The sequence below is a fragment of the Siphateles boraxobius genome, unplaced genomic scaffold, assembly GCF_051911475.1.
Source record: "Siphateles boraxobius isolate OS27281-9 unplaced genomic scaffold, OSU_SipBor_1 182, whole genome shotgun sequence".
Classification (NCBI taxonomy): Eukaryota; Metazoa; Chordata; class Actinopteri; order Cypriniformes; family Leuciscidae; genus Siphateles; species Siphateles boraxobius.
In genome coordinates this window covers 95,773-115,252 of record NW_027508791.1, presented here as the reverse complement: position 1 = coordinate 115,252, position 19,480 = coordinate 95,773, and the positions used below count along the sequence as shown (strand labels likewise).

The 19,480-nt window shown below is 43.9% G+C and overlaps 1 protein-coding gene across 1 annotated transcript in view; it reads right to left on the bottom strand.

The window, feature by feature from the left end:
* The window catches only part of LOC143741252 (leucine-rich repeat-containing protein 1-like), a 63,779-nt gene that overhangs the window by 22,878 nt on the left and 21,421 nt on the right, over window positions 1-19,480 (bottom strand). The window contains exons 3-6 of the mRNA XM_077233675.1: window positions 16,417-16,495; window positions 15,810-15,899; window positions 5,661-5,717; window positions 5,488-5,551 (exon numbers count right to left, since the gene is read on the bottom strand). Coding sequence (XP_077089790.1) covers window positions 5,488-5,551; window positions 5,661-5,717; window positions 15,810-15,899; window positions 16,417-16,495 — 290 coding nt within the window. The remainder of the gene's footprint in view (window positions 1-5,487; window positions 5,552-5,660; window positions 5,718-15,809; window positions 15,900-16,416; window positions 16,496-19,480) is intronic.

Here is a 19,480-nt window from a genome sequence, read left to right as displayed (position 1 = left end):
TCCTGTTGCACTTCCTCTTATTGTTAGAGATGCTCCCACGTTAGCCAGTTTCAAGAAGTTGTTAAAAACGTACTCGGTTACGTACGTAACCTCGGTTCTCTCTAGAAGAGGTAATGAGTATTGCGTAAGTTGCTTACTCTACGGGTAAAGATATCTTTTCTCGAGATATTGAATCCAAAAATTATCCCAATTTTTGTTATCGAGTAACTCGAGGAATCGTTTCAGCCCTACCTACCACTGAGCCTCGTGCGTGACGTCGCGCCCTCTACGCGTCACAACCCGCCAAATTAGGGATGGCTTAGCGTATAAAAGTCAGGCTCAGGGGCTGCATCACTGGTTTCATCATCTTCAGCGAAAATCGCTCGTGGCGCCTGCAAGGTCGGGGTTACGCAATACTCGTTCCCTCTTCTAGAGAGAACCGAGGTTACGTATGTTACAGAGTACGTTCTCTTACGAGATGTTCTCTCTTATTGCATAAGTTGCTTACGCTACGGGAACCCATTGTCAACGCCGTGCGTGCCAGCATCCACTTCATGAGTCCCAGGGATTCCCGGGGAACATAGATAAGTGGGAAACAGGTGGCCAGCAATGCGGGGCAGCACATGTTATAAGATCATATAGGGTATACAGAGCGGCATTGCCGGTCCATATAAATATCCACCATACAGTACAGCTCAACCAGGAGAGCTAAAGTCACGTGAGAGTAGTCTGCACATGATAAATCTTGGCAGGACATAGACAACGCTCATACTGACAGAAGTCTAGCCTGCAAGGCGGGAACTTCCGGGTTTTAAACCTAACAAATGTGGACGGAGAGGCCCAGCCTGCCCCCTCACAAATGTCGTGCATGGAAATTCCGCTGGACCAAGCCCACGACGAGGCCGCACCTCTGGTGGAATGCGAGACCTATAAGCAGATGCGATAGCTTCCACTATCCATCTAGACAGGCTCTGTTTCGAGTCGGCGAGACCCTTGGTGCGCCCACCAAACGAGACAAAGAGCTGTTCTGAACGCCTGAAAGGGGCAGAGCGCGTAATGTAAGACCTCAGCGCCCTGACGGGGCAGAGGAGATTAACATCACCCTCACCATTGGATGCTGGCAGAGCCGATAGAGAAATTACCTGCGCTCTGAAGGGAGTGGCCAACACTTTAGGGACACAACCATGCCTTGGCTTGAGGATGACTTTAGAGTCATTTGGCCCGAACTCAAGACATGTAGCGCCAACAGATTGCGCGTGTAAATCCCCCTCACGTTTGACTGATGACAGAGCTGTCAGAAAAACGGGTTTGAGCGAGAGGTACTTTAGATCCAAAGAGTCTATCGGTTCAAAGGGGAAAACTTTCAGGGCCTCTAGGACCAATGAAAGATCCCACATGGGAACCGACAGGGGTCGGGGGGATTCATCCTTCTGGCTCCTCTAAGGAAGCGGATGACGAGCTAATTTCTTCCTACTGACTGACCGCGCGTCGACTCAGTGAACGCTGCAACGGCCGCCACATATACTTTAAGCGTGGATGGGGACCTGCCCTTATCCAACAGCTCTTGAAGGAAGCCAAGCAACCATGGGACCCCACACGTTCGTGGGTCTAGATCTCTATCAGCACACCATTTGGAGAAAAATGATCATTTAGACGCGTAAAGCCGCCTCGTAGAGGGAGCTCTGGATTGCGTAATCGTGTTCATCACTACTTCTGGCAGGACAACCGGTATCCGTTGATTAACCATACGTGCAGAGACCAGCGCTCTGGATGGGGATGCCAGATGGTATTGCTGAGACCAGCGCTCAGCTGCAGCTGAGTCCAAACAGCTCAGCATTCTTGAAACGTTTTCAGAGAAGCGACGCTGCCCTTCTGGAAAGACGCGGCCAGGTGTCGCACACAGCGCGCGCTGTGTCCATAAACGGCTGTCATAGCCACAGAGTCCTGTTCTATCCCCAGAAAGGAAACTGACTAACTGGGCAGTAATGAGCTCTTGGTCCAGTTGACCGTGAGACCCAGGCTTTCCAGATGACTGAGGAGCACTGTTCTGTGAGATAACAGTTTTATCTCTGACTGTGCCTGAATCAGCCAATCGTCCAAATAATTCGGAATCCGCATGCCTGATTTCTCAGGGGAGCGAGATCCGCGTCCATACACTTCGTAAAGTACAGGGTGCTAAAGACGGGCCGAACGGGAGGAGGGTGTATTGATATATCTGGCCATCTCAAGAATGGCCTGTGACGGGGTATTATCTGAATCTGAAAGTAAGCAGATCAAAGAAGGAGGTACTGGTTCTATAGCCCCTTTGCACAGCAGTTTGGCCATTTCTGCACGGAGTAGATGCGCTACTTCCGTGCTCACTGTCGTCTCGGTCCGTGCTCGAGAGCTAGGGGGACGACGAGCGAACTGAAGCGAATAGCCCTGTCTTATTGTGCTTATCACCCACTCTGATATCCCTGGAATCGCTTCCCATGTTTTTACATGTATAGCTAGGGGCAGAATGGCCTCCAAGTTCCGATCGCCGCACTTCGTGGGCTCGGGAAACTGAACCGGAGGTCTGGGCACTGCGCACGCGCCCTCTGCGCTCGAATACGGCGGCTCTCTGACAGCGGTAGCTGGCTGTTTCATACGTGACGTCCCGATTGCTTTGAATGGGGAACGTTTTATGATACGCAAGCGTGAGCGCTCGTGAGCGGGCACGTAACTTATATTCATATGTGACGTACCGTTTGCTTTGAATGGGGAACGTTTTGTGATCACTTTGTGATGCGCGAGCGGCGCCTGGGGCGAGGTGTTTATTAGCAAGCGTGAGCGCTCGTGAGCGGGCACATAACTTGCATTCATAACCTGACCGATATGAGGCTGTTTTGGCCGTGCAACAGAGCGGGCAGATATTAGGCGTGGGCACGTAGTTGTGGGCATGTTTCCTACATCTAACACTCAAGCGGCATTCGCCAGCTTTAGGAGAGTGGGCTCTGTGAGAGCGAGAGACATGGGTATAGTGCTTGTGTGTAGGAGTGAACACTGAGATGTGGGCACCCTTTCTACACTTATGCCACCATCGGCCTGAGCCGGATAACCAGACATCATACCCTTCTTTGTGATGGGCGAGCAGCGCCGGGGGTTTATTAGTAAGCGTCAGCGCTCGTAAGTGGGCACGAAACTTACATTCATAGCCACGGGCAGAATAGCCTCCGGGTTCCGGTCGCCACACTTCATGGGCTCGGAAAACTGAACCGGAGGTATGTCCGGCGCGCGCGCCCTCGGTGCATGAATACGGCGGCTCGCTGACAGCGAAGGCTGGCTGTTTCACGTGACGTCCCGGTTGCTTTGAACGGGGAACGTTTTGAGATAACTTTGTGATGCGGGAGCATTGCCGGGCGTTTACTAGTAAGAGTGAGCGCTCGTAAGCGGGCACGTAACTTACATTCGTAACCTGACCGATATGAGGCTGTTTCGGCCGCGTGACAGAGCAGACAGAGAGTAGGCGTGAGCACAGAGTTGTGGGCACATTTCCTACATCTAGCACTCGAGCGGCATTTGCCAGCTTTATGAGAGTGTGAGTGTGAGAGACACAGGGGTATCGTGCTTGCGTGTAGGGGTGAACACTGAGATGTAGGCACATTTTCTACACTTAGAGCACCACGGCATGAGCCGGATAGCCAGACGTTATACTCTTGAGAAATTGCAGGCGAGCGGGTTGCATTACTGGCTCGTTGGCTGCCGAAAACATCGCTGCAGTAGCCTTTCTAAGGGGACTGACAATGCGAGATGTTTCAATGGTGGTCCGGCCGCGGCGGGACTCAACCATCTTTGAGAGATTTGTCTGGGTTGCCGTAGCAACGGCGGTTGTTTGCAGGCGAGCGGGTTGCATTACAATCTCGTTGGCTGCCGAATAGACCGCTGCAGTAGCCTTTGTAGCCTAGGAGGTGGCGGAGTGATGAGAACTCGACCACTCCTCGCTGTCCGATGCCAGGATGGAACAGCTGTCAACTGGGTCCATTCCTTCAGCTTCGTCCCCTGAGGCGGCGCCAGTGAGGGTCGAAGCCGGCAGCTGCGCGTTCGGGAGGGGCGGAGAAGGAGAGAGAGAAGCTGGCGGGATGCAATCCGGCGAGCTCTTCAGTGTGACCTCAGGTTTCGCTCGCTTCTGTGAACGGCGCTTCTTCTTGCGCGGTCCAGAGGGCGGAGTGACAGCGTCCGTGGTGAAAGCTTCGAGTCGAGCCCGCAGGGTCGACAGCGGAAGTGCTTCACAGTGCATGCAGCCTCCCAAATCCAGGGCGAGGGCTGCGTCGTCTGGGCCCAGGCAGAGAGCGCAAATCACATGGCGGTCTCCGGCGCTGAGCGGGGCTCTGCACGAGCAGCAGGAAAGGCGAGGCATTTTGAGAAAAACGCTCGCGCTCTTTTAGATAGAGAGAGTGAGTGTCGCAGCGGCGAACACTAACAGGATAAAAGCACTAGAAAGGATACTCGACGCCAGATGGCGTAGCAGGCATGGAAGGCTGGAGGCGGCGAAGATGGCCGGCTTCTTCAGGCGCTTTCCTCTGCGTGCTGGTCGCTAGTTTCAACAGCGGACGGCTTCTCTTAGAGTCCATCAATGCGGAGAGCTTCGCTGAAGATGATGAAATCAGTGATGCAGCCCCTGAGCCTGACTTTTATACACTAAGCCATCCCCATTTTGGCGGGCTGTGACGCGTAGAGGGCGCGACGTCACACACGAGGCTCAGTGGTAGGCTGCAGCGGTTGCCGCAGGGCAGCCAATGGGCACGCAAGATAGCCTGCTCTAGGTCTGCTGGCTGCTGCACTGCGTTGACAATATATGAAAAATTAAGGATAATTTTTGGCTTCAATATCTCGAGAAAAGATGACTTTACCCGTAGCGTAAGCAGCTTATGCAATACGAGAGAACCTCTCGTAAGAGAACTCATCTTTTTAAAACTGCTTATATTGACTGTCATGATTAGCATTTTATTGTGTTGTACTGTAATGATTATTTTTGCATTACTCTTGTACTTCTGTATTTGTTTTTACTGTCTGTAGCGCTTTGGGTTTTAGAAAAGCACATTATAAATAAGATATGTTATTATTATTATCATCGATTGTACATTGTTTCATTGTTTCACATTGTGACTGTTAAAAAATTCATTTATTATTGTGCATAGTGTATGATTTAACTTTTTCCGATGGTCTAGTGTTAAAAAAATAAATATATATATTTTTTTTTTTAAATCACAATATATTGCAATATCGAATTGCAATACATATCGTATCGGCAGCCAAGTATCGTGCAAGTACTGAATCGGGGGAGAGGTGTACGTCCCAGCCCTATAATGTGTGCAGTGCAGACCGTGAAGTGTTCGATCATTTTATTCAATTCATTACATTTCCTACCAGTTAGACCTACCTGGAAATCTTAAAGCACTGTTGACAAGATAACATGAGACAAAACAACTAAAACAATATCTTTTCTATAGTCATTTTAAAGAATGTTGTGAATATCTCAACACTTACCAAATTATACAGTTCATTGCTTCCTACATCCAGTATTTCAAGTTTCTGAAGTTGAGATATAGACCTGATTGAAACAAAATGGAATAAACATTCATTTGCTTTTGACTTATGCGTGAACACACACACACAAATGTACTGAAACACACACATAACATTGTGAGTTGTGTACTTACTCTGGTAAATACGTCAGCAAGTTCTCTCTGAGTTCCAGTGATACCAAGTTAGAGAGGCTAGATTAAACATAAAAAAATAAACATTGCATAATTAAGTGTATGCGTAAATTTAAACTTTAAATTCAAAGCCACAAATAGGACGAATGATGCTTGCTTCCATGTTCATCTCTCTTTAGTGTGTAATGTTGCTGTTTGAGCATGAAGAAGCTCCTGTTCTTCTCTACATCAGTGTCAGTGTTTCTGAACTCCTGAAACGCCTCCATTGTAGTCTTGAGTTTCTTCCGGGTACGAACACGTCACAATATTCCTCATTATAATAAATAATACGCAGAATAAAGGCGCGGGGCCTGGTTGAGTTAGTTAGTAGTGTGTTAAACTGGCGGTTATGGTAAGGGGTGGGACATTTCCCAAACACACTCGAAACGCTTGACCAATCACAACACACTGATCCAGCCGACCAATCAGAGCACAGTGTGCTTTTCAGAAGGAGGGGCTTCATAGAGACAGGAAGTAAGATTAAGTAAGACCATCCTAGATTATGGTGCTGGCTTAGCGACTCTCTCCAGGCCTACACACACATGAACTTACACATACACAGATATGCACCTAACCCACACCCCATCCCACGCCTTCACCGCTTCGTACCCCCAGTCTGACAGGCGGGTCTGTGACCAGCGCCATAATGGCTGCAGGACCGGATGCTGCTTGCCTGGGCTGGACTACCTCCATCCCCCACTCCCCACCATGTTGCAATGTCTTGTTTGTAGAGTGTACTGTTTATGTGCTAATGTTGCTGAGGTGTTTTTTCCTGTTCCCAGACTGTTCTCCTTACAGGAGCATAGTCTGGGGGTCGCCTTTTTTTTCTCCTCACCTCTCCTCATGTCATGCTGTTTTTTTGTTTTTCTCAAGTTGGCGCTGAATATAGCAGCCTCGGTAACACCTTATTACCAAAGCAAATTCCTTGTATGTGCACAACACTACTTGGCAATAAAAATTCTTGATTCTTGATTCTTGAAGTAAACAGAGCGTTACTGACAGACTGGGAAGAGAGGAGCTGCAACAATGGAGAATATGAGGAAAATAATCAACATTCAAGCAGGAAAACCTGTTCTAGGAGAGCCTGAAAACAACAAGACTGTAAAAAGACTTCCTCTGGTGCTCTTCGCGTGTCGGTCAAATATGACCGAAAATCATTTTTTTATTTCAATTAAAATAATGTACTATATTTTAGTTCGGTAATGTTTCTTAATTAATATTTTGTATTTTTAGGGGATTTTATGGTACTAAATTACATTTACGCTGTATTTAATAATCCATTAATTCACTTTTTGAGCACAACATTTCCAACTTAAACTATGGTATATATTGAATGCTTAGAGCAACAGACTTTAGTTGGATCTCTTTTCAAAGACGACACTTGGCAGATTATAAAAGTTTCAAAAAGTCAACTTAAAAATAGTTACAGAATTTTACATTTATTGTAATGAAAATGTGCAAAAATACTATTTTCTAATTTTATATGAAATATATATTTTCAAAAACATATTTTGCTCTAAAACTGTGAGAAAATCAAAGCCATAAATCTAAACAAGTTGTGTTCAAAAAATGGACTTTCAGTAAGTTTGTTTGGCCGCAGTACCAAAGGTTTCCACTAGATGAAATTCGTCACCCGTTCATTTACAATGTGCTCATTTTTGACCACGAGGAGCACAAGTGTGACTATAAACCAAGTTTCGTTCCATTCTGATGAAGAAAAAAATTATATAAAAAATAAAACAATGTAAACATTTTCAGCCAAAATGACAGAAAAAGCCAAAAAGGCCAGAGGAAAAAAAAATGGCCAAAAGCGCCCACCTTCACATATACATTTTAGTCTTCAAATCACTCGTCGTGCTTTTCTTTGTATCTAAGAGCAAAGCATCACCAACACAGGCCTACTTATTCATAATCTTCTGTTAAAAACAAGATCCAATGGGACAAGGTTCCTCTATCAGGGCGAGGCGTTGAGGGAAGTACACACACACACATCCTGAGATAGCAATCTGATAGTGTCGTCAGCTGATCCAAACACAGCCCAGTTGATTTATTCCAAGGCTTCCCGGGGGGTTTCCGCCATTTAAAACCTGATATGCTTTTAAAAACAATAACTACACCAAATTAAGTAACAGTGAACGGGAGGTCAAGTGGACTTCCCCGCTCAAACCAAACACAAGCCAGTCATTCAGAGATAAAAACTCACATTTCTAGAAAAACAACTTTCAGGGTTAAAGGTTTTAATTTATCAGTGGAGTGATCCAAAAACAAATGAAAAAAGTAAGAGGAGAGTGTGTCTGTTTGACCTCTTCAGTCAGTCGGCTTGAGTTAGAGGACGGGAATCGCTGTTATTCGTCACTATAACTCTACGGAAATTTAATCAAAGAGCAGAAGGGACGAGGGTTCAGCACGCTTTCAGACGTCTGGAGCTCAAGGCTACAGAGACAGCTAAACTCACACACACACACATTAATCAGGTTTGTCTCCTGAAATGAAAACGGAGAGAATGAAAGAGGATTATTGGTCGAGGCTGTAGCGAATGGAGTATTTCAATTCCACAAACTAAAGCCTTTGAATACCGCAGTAATAATAGGTTTCTGCCTGCATTGCAGGGGGAAATGTTGGCATTGATGCACATTAATGTTTTTGCGGTTGATACAGTTGTGTGATGTGTGTGATGAGGAAACTGCAGTGTGTTCACTGACAGCTTAGATCATAAGGCAGTATTAAGCACTCTGGGATTGATATTTATAAAAATCTCAAGTCGTTCTGCCTCTTCTCTCTCCATAAAGCCAGATGAAACAATAAACATGGAAAGGGAAACCTCTTATTTCTCTTTCAGGCATTATTATTGTGTTTAAGGTTATGGTTTGGATGGTTCTTTGACTAAAAGTGGCATTTTTGTGTTTGTATACATAAATACAGGTCCTTCTCAAAAAATTAGCATATTATGATAAAGTTCATTATTTTCCATAATGTAATGATGAAAATTAAATTTTTATAAATTTTAGATTCATTGCACACCAACTGAAATATTTCAGGACTTTTATTGTTTTAATACTGATGATTTTGGCATACAGCTCATGAAAACCCAAAAGTCCTGTCTCAAAAAATTAGCATATCATGAAAAGGGTCTCTAAACGAGCTATTAACCGAATCATCTGAATCAACTAATTAACTCTAAACACCTGCAAAAGATTCCTGAGGCTTTTAAAAACTCCCAGCCTGTTTCATTACTCAAAACCGCAATCATGGGTAAGACTGCCGACCTGACTGCTGTCCAGAAGGCCATCATTGACACCCTCAAGCAAGAGGGTAAGACACAGAAAGAAATTTCTGAACAAATAGGCTGTTCCCAGAGTGCTGTATCAAGGCACCTCAGTGGGAAGTCTGTGGGAAGGAAAAAGTGTGGCAAAAAACTCTGCACAACGAGAAGAGGTGACCGGACCCTGAGGAAGATTGTGGAGAAGGACCGATTCCAGACCTTGTGGGACCTGCGGAAGCAGTGGACTGAGTCTGGAGTAGAAACATCCAGAGCCACCGTGCACAGGCGTGTGCAGGAAATGGGCTACAGGTGCCGCATTCCCCAGGTCAAGCCACTTTTGAACCAGAAATAGCGGCAGAAGCGCCTGACCTGGGCTACAGAGAAGCAGCAATGGACTTCAGGCATTTTGGAATTTCCTTCTCCCCAGTCTTCCTCCAGACTCTGCCACCTTGATTTCCGAATGACATGCAAAATTTGCTTTCATCTGAAAAAAGTACTTTGGACCACTGAGCAACAGTCCAGTGCTGCTTCTCTGTAGCCCAGGTCAGGCGCTTCTGCCGCTGTTTCTGGTTCAAAAGTGGCTTGACCTGGGGAATGCAGCACCTGTAGCCCATTTCCTGCACACGCCTGTGCACGGTGGCTCTGGATGTTTCTACTCCAGACTCAGTCCACTGCTTCCGCAGGTCCCCAAGGTCTGGAATCGGTCCTTCTCCACAATCTTCCTCAGGGTCCGGTCACCTCTTCTCGTTGTGCAGAGTTTTTTGCCACACTTTTTCCTTCCCGCAGACTTCCCACTGAGGTGCCTTGATACAGCACTCTGGGAACAGCCTATTTGTTCAGAAATTTCTTTTTGTGTCTTACCCTCTTGCTTGAGGGTGTCAATGATGGCCTTCTGGACAGCAGTCAGGTCGGCAGTCTTACCCATGATTGCGGTCTTGAGTAATGAAACCGGCTGGGAGTTTTTAAAAGCCTCAGGAATCTTTTGCAGGTGTTTAGAGTTAATTAGTTGATTCAGATGATTAGGTTAATAGCTCGTTTAGAGACCCTTTTCATGATATGCTAATTTTTTGAAATAGGAATTTTGGGTTTTCATGAGCTGTATGCCAAAATCATCAGTATTAAAACAATAAAAGACCTGAAATATTTCAGTTGGTGTGCAATGAATCTAAAATAAATGAAAGTTTAATTTTTATCATTACATTATGGAAAATAATGAACTTTATCACAATATGCTAATTTTTTGAGAAGGACCTGTATATAAAAGGCAGGCACAAAAAATGGTTATGAGAAATTGTCATGAAAAGACAATCCGAAAAAAATTCAGATAATTTTCTGATAAAAAATTGATCATCCCCCCATGGATGGATGGAGGGATGGATGAGAGATTGATGGATGGAGGGAGGGATAGATGGAGGGATGGATGTAGGGATGGATGTAGGGATGGAGGGATGGAAGGAGGAATGGATAAAGGGGCGGACGGAGGAATGGATGGATGGAAGAATGGATGGATGGAGGGATGGATGTAGGGATGGATGGATGGAAGAATGGATGGATGGAGGGATGGATGGATGTAGGGATGGATGTAGGGATGCATGAGGGATGGAGGAGGGATGGAAGGAGGAATGGATGGAGGGATGGACGGAGGAATGGATGGATGGAAGAATGGATGGATGGAGGAATGGATAGAGGAATGGATGGAAGGAGGGATGGATGGAAGGAGGGATGGATGGAGGAATGGATGGAGGGATGAATGGATGGAAGGAGGGATGGATGGAGGAATGGATGGATGGATGGATGGAGAGATGGATGGAGGGATGGATGGAGGGATGGATGGATGGAGGAATGGATGGATGGATGGATGGAGGGATGGATGGAGGGATGGATGGAAGGAGGGATGGATGGACGGAAGGAGGGATGGATGGAGGCATGGATGGAGGGAATGGATGGATGGATGGAGGGATGGATGGAGGGAATGGATGGATGGATGGAGGGATGGATGGAGGGGTGGATGGAAGGAGGGATGGATGCGTGGATGGAAGGAGGGATGGATGGAGGAATGGATGGATGGAGGGATGGATGGATGGAAGGAGGAATGGATGGAGGGATGGAAGGAGGGATGGAAGGAGAGATGGACGGAGCGATGAATGGATGGAAGGAGGGATGGATGGAGGGATGGATGGAGGGATGGATGGAAGGAGTGATGGATGGATGGAAGGAGGAATGGATGGAGAGATGGACGGAGCGATGAATGGATGGAAGGAGGGATGGATGGAGGGATGGATGAGGGATGGATGGAAGGAGTGATGGATGTCTATATTTAGTGTACTGATTTGGCCCGCTATCCAGTTTTATTTATATTTTTTTGTAATCATTATTATTATTTTATTCTGTATGTTTGCCTGTCCAATATACTAAAGTGATCATTTCTGAATTCAGCCTTTGATAATAAATGGACAATAAAAACTCATGAATCTGTTAGTCTTGATTGGGACGCTACGATTTGGATCACAAATCCAAAAAAAAGAAAGAAAAAAAATATTTCTGTAAAAATATTGTAATTACGCAGTTATTACAGTACTAATTTTGACATTTAGAACATAAATATCTGGTATTTCATTCATTTTAATATAAAACAACAACACCACATTGTCTTAATGTAATACTTTGAATTTAAATTAACACACACACTACCTCATTCACACACACACACACACACTCTCACACTCTCCAAACACTCTCCACACACTCTCCACACAACACACTCTCACACACACTCTCCACACACTCTCACACAACACACTACCTCACTCACACACACACACACACACACACACACACACACACTCACACTCTCCACACACTCCACACACTCCACACACTCCACACACTCCACACACTCCACACACTCCACACACTCCACACACTCCACACACTCTCCACACACTCTCCACACACTCTCCACACACTCTCCACACACTCTCCACACACTCTCCACACACTCTCCACACACTCTCCACACACTCTCCACACACTCTCACACAACACACTCTCACACAACACACTCTCACACAACACACTCTCACACAACACACTCTCACACAACACACTCTCACACAACACACTCTCACACAACACACTCTCCACACACTCTCCACACACTCTCCACACACTCTCACACAACACACTACCTCACTCACACACACACACTCTCACACTCTCCACACACTCTCCACACACTCTCCACACACTCTCCACACACTCTCCACACTCTCACACACTCTCACACACTCACACACTCACACTCTCCACACACTCACACTCTCCACACACTCTCACTCTTCACACACTCTCACACAACACTCTCACACAACACACTCACACAACACACTCTCACACAACACACTCTCACACAACACACTCTCACACAACACACTCTCACACAACACACTCTCACACAACACACTCTCACACAACACACTCTCACACAACACACTCTCCACACACTCTCCACACACTCTCCACACTCTCACACACTCTCCACACACTCTCCACACACTCTCCACACACTCTCCACACACTCTCCACACACTCTCACACACACTACCTCACTCACACACACACTCTCCACACACTCTCACACACACTACCTCACTCACACACACACACACTCTCACACTCTCCAAACACTCTCCAAACACTCTCACACACACTACCTCACTCACACACACACTCTCCACACACTCTCCACACACTCTCCACACACTCTCCACACACTCTCCACACACTCTCCACACACTCTCCACACACTCTCACACACACTCTCACACACACTACCTCACTCACACACTCTCCACACACTCTCCACACACTCTCCACACACTCTCCACACACTCTCCACACACTCTCCACACACTCTCCACACACTCTCACACAACACACTCTCCACACACTCTCACACAACACACACTCACACACACAACCTCAAACTCTCCACACACTCTCGACACACTAACTCTCCACACACTCACACTCTCCACACACTCTCACACAACACACTCTCACACACTCCACACACACTCTCCACACACAACACACTCTCACACAACACACTCTCACACAACACACTCCACACACACTCTCCACACACAACACACTCTCACACAACACACTCTCACACAACACACTCTCACACAACACACTCTCACACAACACACTCTCACACAACACACCCTCACACACTCCACACACACTCTCACACAACACACCCTCACACACTCCACACACTCTCCACACACACACTCTCCACACACAACACACTCTCACACAACACACTCTCACACAACACACACACTCTTACACACACTCTCCACACACACTCTCCACACACACTCTCCACACACACTCTCCACACACATAAAATAACGTTGTCCATGGTTTCAAATGTATCAGGAGACAAACCTGGGGGGTGTGTGTGTGTGTGTGTGTGTGTGTGTGTGTGTGTGTGTGTGTGTGTGTGTGTGTGTGTGTGTGTGAGAGATTTCCTGGCCTGAAATTGTCCCAGTCGGCCCTGATCAACACACAATATCGTTCACTTTATTATGAGCGTGCTGTTCATCAGATGGAAAAAAAAATCACTGTGAAATGGACTCTAACGATATCGCTCCTCTGTGCCGCTATCATTATAGTTATGGTGTGTAATCTGCTATTCTTTTATCGTCCTTCATGTGAACGGGCATTTACCTGGAAAATCAACTCACTGTTCATAGAATGAATAATCAGAGAATTTCTATAGACACTTTCTGCAGGGTCAGACAGAGATAGAGGGACGACGGGCACGGAAGAGGAAATTACACCGGAAATGAAGAGAGCCATTGAATCACACAAGAGAGAAAACAAGAGTTACCCAGACGCTTCCCAAATTTCAATCTGAATGAAGTCCAAGTTACTAAGGAGTCAATGCTGAGGTGATATTAACACACCCTGGAATAACAGAGACACTCACAGGCATGCGCACTGTTTTAAGGAAACAATGTGTCATCCTGGAGATAAACTGTGTCCTGGAGAAGATAAAGAAGTACAGACAAACATCGACTAAACTACAATAAACACAGACTGGAAGTCTAAGTGAACATTAGAAATGTCCTCGAGGATGTTTTTGTTTAAAGTGCCTCTATTGTGCTATTAGGTTGATAATGTTGTTCTGGCATCTCCTACAACAGGTTTATACTCATCCAAGTTCAAAAACACAATTTAATTTTCTCATAATATCCACTGCAGCATCAGCTCTTTTCTCACAGTCTGAAACAGTTTGTTTCAGTCTGATTGGTCAGATGGCCCAGTCTGTTGTGATAGGTCTACTCTGTTCTGATTGGTCAGATGGCCCAGTCTGTTGTGATTGGTCAGATGGCCCAGTCTATTGTAACTGGTCTACTCTGTTCTGATTGGCCAGATGGCCCAGTCTATTGTGATTGGTCTACTCTGTTCTGATTGGTCAGATGGCCCAGTCTGTTGTGATTGGTCTACTCTGCTCTGTTCTGGTTGGTCAGATGGCCCAGTCTATTGTGATTGGTCTACTCTGTTCTGATTGGTCAGATGGCCCAGTCTGTTGTGATTGGTCGATAGCTTACAGTGCGTGTTGGAAACCAAACACTCACTATCATATCTGAATTTTGTTTCTTCCTAAACACTTGATGCACAGTAATACGAAAAGTAACGACATTCATTTTCAGCCAATGAAGACCATAGGCTGGCATTATGTAAATTTGTTACAAACCTACGCAGGTTCAGCAGGAAGCGAGACTGGAATCACTGACGACTCGTTTCAGGCAGTTCAAAATCGCTCCTTTCTTTTGGGAAATGATAACTTCGAGATCTTGATCTTTGAGACTTTGTGATCTTTTACATTCACAAACAGCTCTATTCATGCTACATGGAAGGTAATATCCGAAAAACATAATAGGGGCACTATTAAAGTCCCACTGAAGTTCCTTGGAACGCGCAGCTTTGTTTGAGGCGTTGACGTAATTTCCACTGAAACAGGAAGCTAAGGCGGGACATATTGAATGGCTGCTCCCCCTTTTCAAATAGCCAATACTGTTTAGTTTCCCTCACAGACTGACAGCACATGGAAGTGAATCCGAGCGCTGATGATACTCTGGATTGTGAATAAATTCTAGGCATTTCATTCTTAACCAACGTACAGTTGGAAAACAGATTAAACTTGAGTGTTTAAGCAAACAAACACACACTCCAACACTTATTGCTCTGTGACGTGTCTGTCAACGCTCGCTTTGGCCAGGTGGTGTTTATAGCAGAGGGGGCGGAGCCTCAGATCCTAGAGAGCATTTGATTGGACAGAAGATGTGATGAGAAGCTGAAGTCCACGATTATGTCGTAAAAATACCTGATCCATTTTAGCGGAAGTGAGAGACTGTACGTTTTAAATGCTTATATTTCCTAAACGCGCATTTTGTCATTGTTTTGGAAGCTTATTCATAACCTTAAGGCTAACATATTCATTCTAAAAGCTAAGAAACGTAAATTTTGATTTCAGGGGGCCTTTAACGAAACTGATTAGAAAATGTGGATCCATTGTCTGAGATCAGTCATCATTTTAGATCATCATGGGATAATTATTAATGTAGCAATTCAGTGCTTTTCAGATACTGATACAGTAAGTGTCCTACAAAAGCAATACAGGGAAGAAAGACGTCACCACTAGAGTGGATAACCGTTAATGAAGACAGTCCATATAAATCAAACCCTGCTGATATCATAAGATAAAAAATAAGTGCATGAAAAACTGGATTGCAGCTGAAAGATGCACAACAGAGGAGAAAAAAAACACTTACTTTCCAATGTTGTCTGGAAGTGCTTGTAAAGAAATGTCATTGATGGAAAGGCATGTTAAATTCTGTAATTCCGAAAAACTTTCTGGCAACCTGAAACAAAAAACAAACAAACATGAAACTCACAGTTCACACCGGGAATGACAGATAGATAAATAACTGATAAAGTGAACCCGCTCTGCTGGACAGACGTGATCACTCACTACAACATATTAATGACAGCTTTAATCATGAACAAAAAAAGCTAACAAGAAAGATCTGCCAGTAAACTAAGCCATATGGTGGTTTGGTAAAACCAGAGAATACAACAGGAGTCAAGTCTTGTATAATCCAGCAAAATTGGGAACAAGTTGTCAAACTGGGCCAAAGTGGATCCAGTGCTAATGCATAACGCATGACCCGTCAAGCACAGCACAGCTATTAGGATATCGTCAATACACCGTATGTGTGTGGTGAATTACACATGCAATTAAGACTTGTTTAAAGAAGCACCCATGCCCATTGCAGTAATAATATATTTTATAATATCTTATGCAATAAAACACCATATATTAGTATACTTTTTAAAAGTATATGTCCGTAGTTATGCAGAATCAGAATACGAAATTACCTTGTCAAAGGATTTCCACTAAAATCTGCTACTTGGAGGGATTTACAAAATATAATTTCTTCAGGGAGTTCCATAATGTCTGTGAGGAAAAAAGAGGAAACAGATTTAATCCACTTGCAACAATAAAAACCTTGCAATATTTAAAACGATAGCTTTGTACCAAAACCTCGCGAGCGGCCCATGTAGGCAGCATTTTAAGGCATCATATTGCTATATTTCATTATGTTTATTGTGTTTATCTTTTAAAACTCACCTTTGATCATTAAAGTGACATATTTAAACGTTTTTAATTTTTCATACCTTAAAATATTTTGAATGTAATTCGACACCCTTGCCTCATTTAGTATGCGCAGTTCTATGAATATGCAAATGAGCCCCTCCTCCACTCACTCACTCACTCAGAGATCCACTCGTTGACGATCACTCGTTGATCTGATTGGTTACAAGGTAGTTTGTGACGTCAGAAACACCAGCGATTTCAAACTGTTTTTAAAACTGTCTTTGGTTCACTGCAGTTTTAAGGAGAAAATATTCAGCGATGCTGTCGACTTGTGATTTTACACATGGTTTGTCTTAAAGCATATTAAAAACACCACATAGACACATAAACAACATTAAAAGCTTGAGTTTCACTACAGGGAGACTCGAAGGAGTTTGAAAGCATTGGGAAACTGACTCTATGTTATCTGCAGTGCTTTATGTAAGTGGTCAGCAGTGTTGGGAGTAACGCGTTACAAAAGTAATGCATTACAGTAACATATTACATTTTGCTGTAACGCAGTAGTGTAAGGCATTACTAATCAATTTTCAATTTTACTCGGTACATGTTCGGTAAGGCTTGCGTTACAACAGACTTTTAGTTTTAATTGTAAAACAAACAAACAAAAAAAAAAAACAGCAAGACCGCCAGACATTAACGAATGAAAAATGCAAGTAGGCTAAATTACCTGTTCGTGGTCAGTCAGTAGCCGCGTGTGGTGTCCAAGTCTGTAATTAAAGACTAAATGGCAGCGTCTGATATATTTGTATAGCGATTTATTTTTTACAGGAGTGCCGTGAGGTATGATTTCGGCCTCTGTACTCGCGCAGGCCAGTGGAAAAGCGGCTAATGGTGAAGATGGCATGAAGAAGACTACATTCGCGAGATGGACGTATGCGCATTAGGCTATTCGTTCTGTGTTTTCTTTCTAAACAGTTAGGCTATGTTTATGTGGTATTTTTCATGTTTTCATCACGCAATCATGTTTTTGATGCGGTGCTGACGCGTTCATGTAAGGGCGGCGGCGCTGCCGATGCACCTAAAAGCAGTCACAAAGAACCGGCAAAAGCAATGATTATGCATATGTCAAATATAGCAAGGAGACATTTTAATTGTTTATTAATTAAGTCAAGATGAAGTTGACGATGCTGACTCGCGATCTTCGCAGTAGGCTAGTGAATGCACCAGAGAGAAATGCACATTTCATTTCATAAGCAGAGAGCAGTCTGTTTTCTTTCGTTTTGAATTGTTCTGTTTACAAGTAGACATTTCAATATAGATATATTTTTCAGGTCCGTACAATTAATACAAAACGAAATTCACTTTAAAGAAAGGCTTCGTGTCTTCTGTGTAAGGTGTCTGTGAAAGTTTTAAAGCAGTCTTTTAGTGCCGCTTCAGAGCGGTCGCGTCCGTAACGGAGAACTGTCACGTCTGTAACATTGTTTTTTCCTCATAAATGCGAACACGAAAAATAAAATAAAATGAATATTTTATGTTCTGTGGAGAGCCAACCCTTCTTCATTAGATTTGCGCAGTGTAATTCACAGAATTACAACAAAAAAAATCGTTGCCCTCCTAAAATTTAAAGATTTTTTTTGTCACACATGACTGTCGATTTCCCTAATATTAAATATAAAACGCATGTGTAGACTGATATTTTTCTAATGTCTGGACTCCTTTCTGGGAGGAGCCTATGGGTAAACAGACGTTTCAATATTGTGGTATTAATGCATTTTCTGAGAATTTATATAATTATATAAGTTTTGTCTGCAAATGTCATGTCCATAACGCTGGAATTCCCAAATTTTAAATAATTTATCCTCAACTAGTTTTGTGGTGTAGGTCCACATATTTTATAATGTTAAGTTAACTTCAAATAATACTAATAGTAATTTAAAGATGTGGTAGCATTGGATCTGGACGGTATGGATAACGCTGGGAGTTGGAAGGGGTGTGTCGCCATTCTGCAGGTTCGTGGATCTGAGTGTCGCGATTTCGGGCATATCCTTACAGCCTTAGTCATTTTAGAATGTTAAGTTCTACTTCTGTATAGTTATTTTGGTGAAAGTAACTCAAAAGTAATACAGGAGTAATGTAACGCATTACAATTGTGTGACAGTAATATTGTAAGGTAATGAATTACTTTTAAATAACACTGGTTTTCAGCAATGTCCACTAAAAATAATTTTCTGAGGCCAGCGTATTATTTCAATTGTTTTCAATGGGAGCGCCACATATTTAAAATACCAGCAGCATTTCATGCTTATCACCGTCACGTTTTACCCAGCCATCCAATCACAGTGAAGGAGGGGCGGGATCAAAACCAAACCGACCAACCGACACATCCTGATCGTACAACGACAACAATGGAAAAAAACATTTAAAACAAGGCCCAGAGCAAGTACATTACATTGTGTATTGTGTATTTTTCAGCATAACTTTGGTCTTTCTGTAGCTTAAATTAAGTCTATAGGTTTAATATAAAGAGCTTTACTACTATATATCACCATTTCTCTTTCAGTTTGCTCTGTTTTTTCAAAACCCGAACTTCAAAACTCATCAACTTTTTTTGTTCATTCTTGAATTGAACTTTTGCCTGTTTGATGTTTTACATTAACTGTTTTAGACCAGTGTGTGATCACCCATTTCCAAGTATTAATGTTGTTACTGTAAAAGAAAGAGAAACGTGTAAAGATTTAGCGTTAAAGATCAAAGCGCTACCGATCATTGACAAATATCTTTTCTTGTAAAATGTTGTAATCAGAGTTTATCAGAAAATTCAACTGCTGAACAGGATTAAATTAA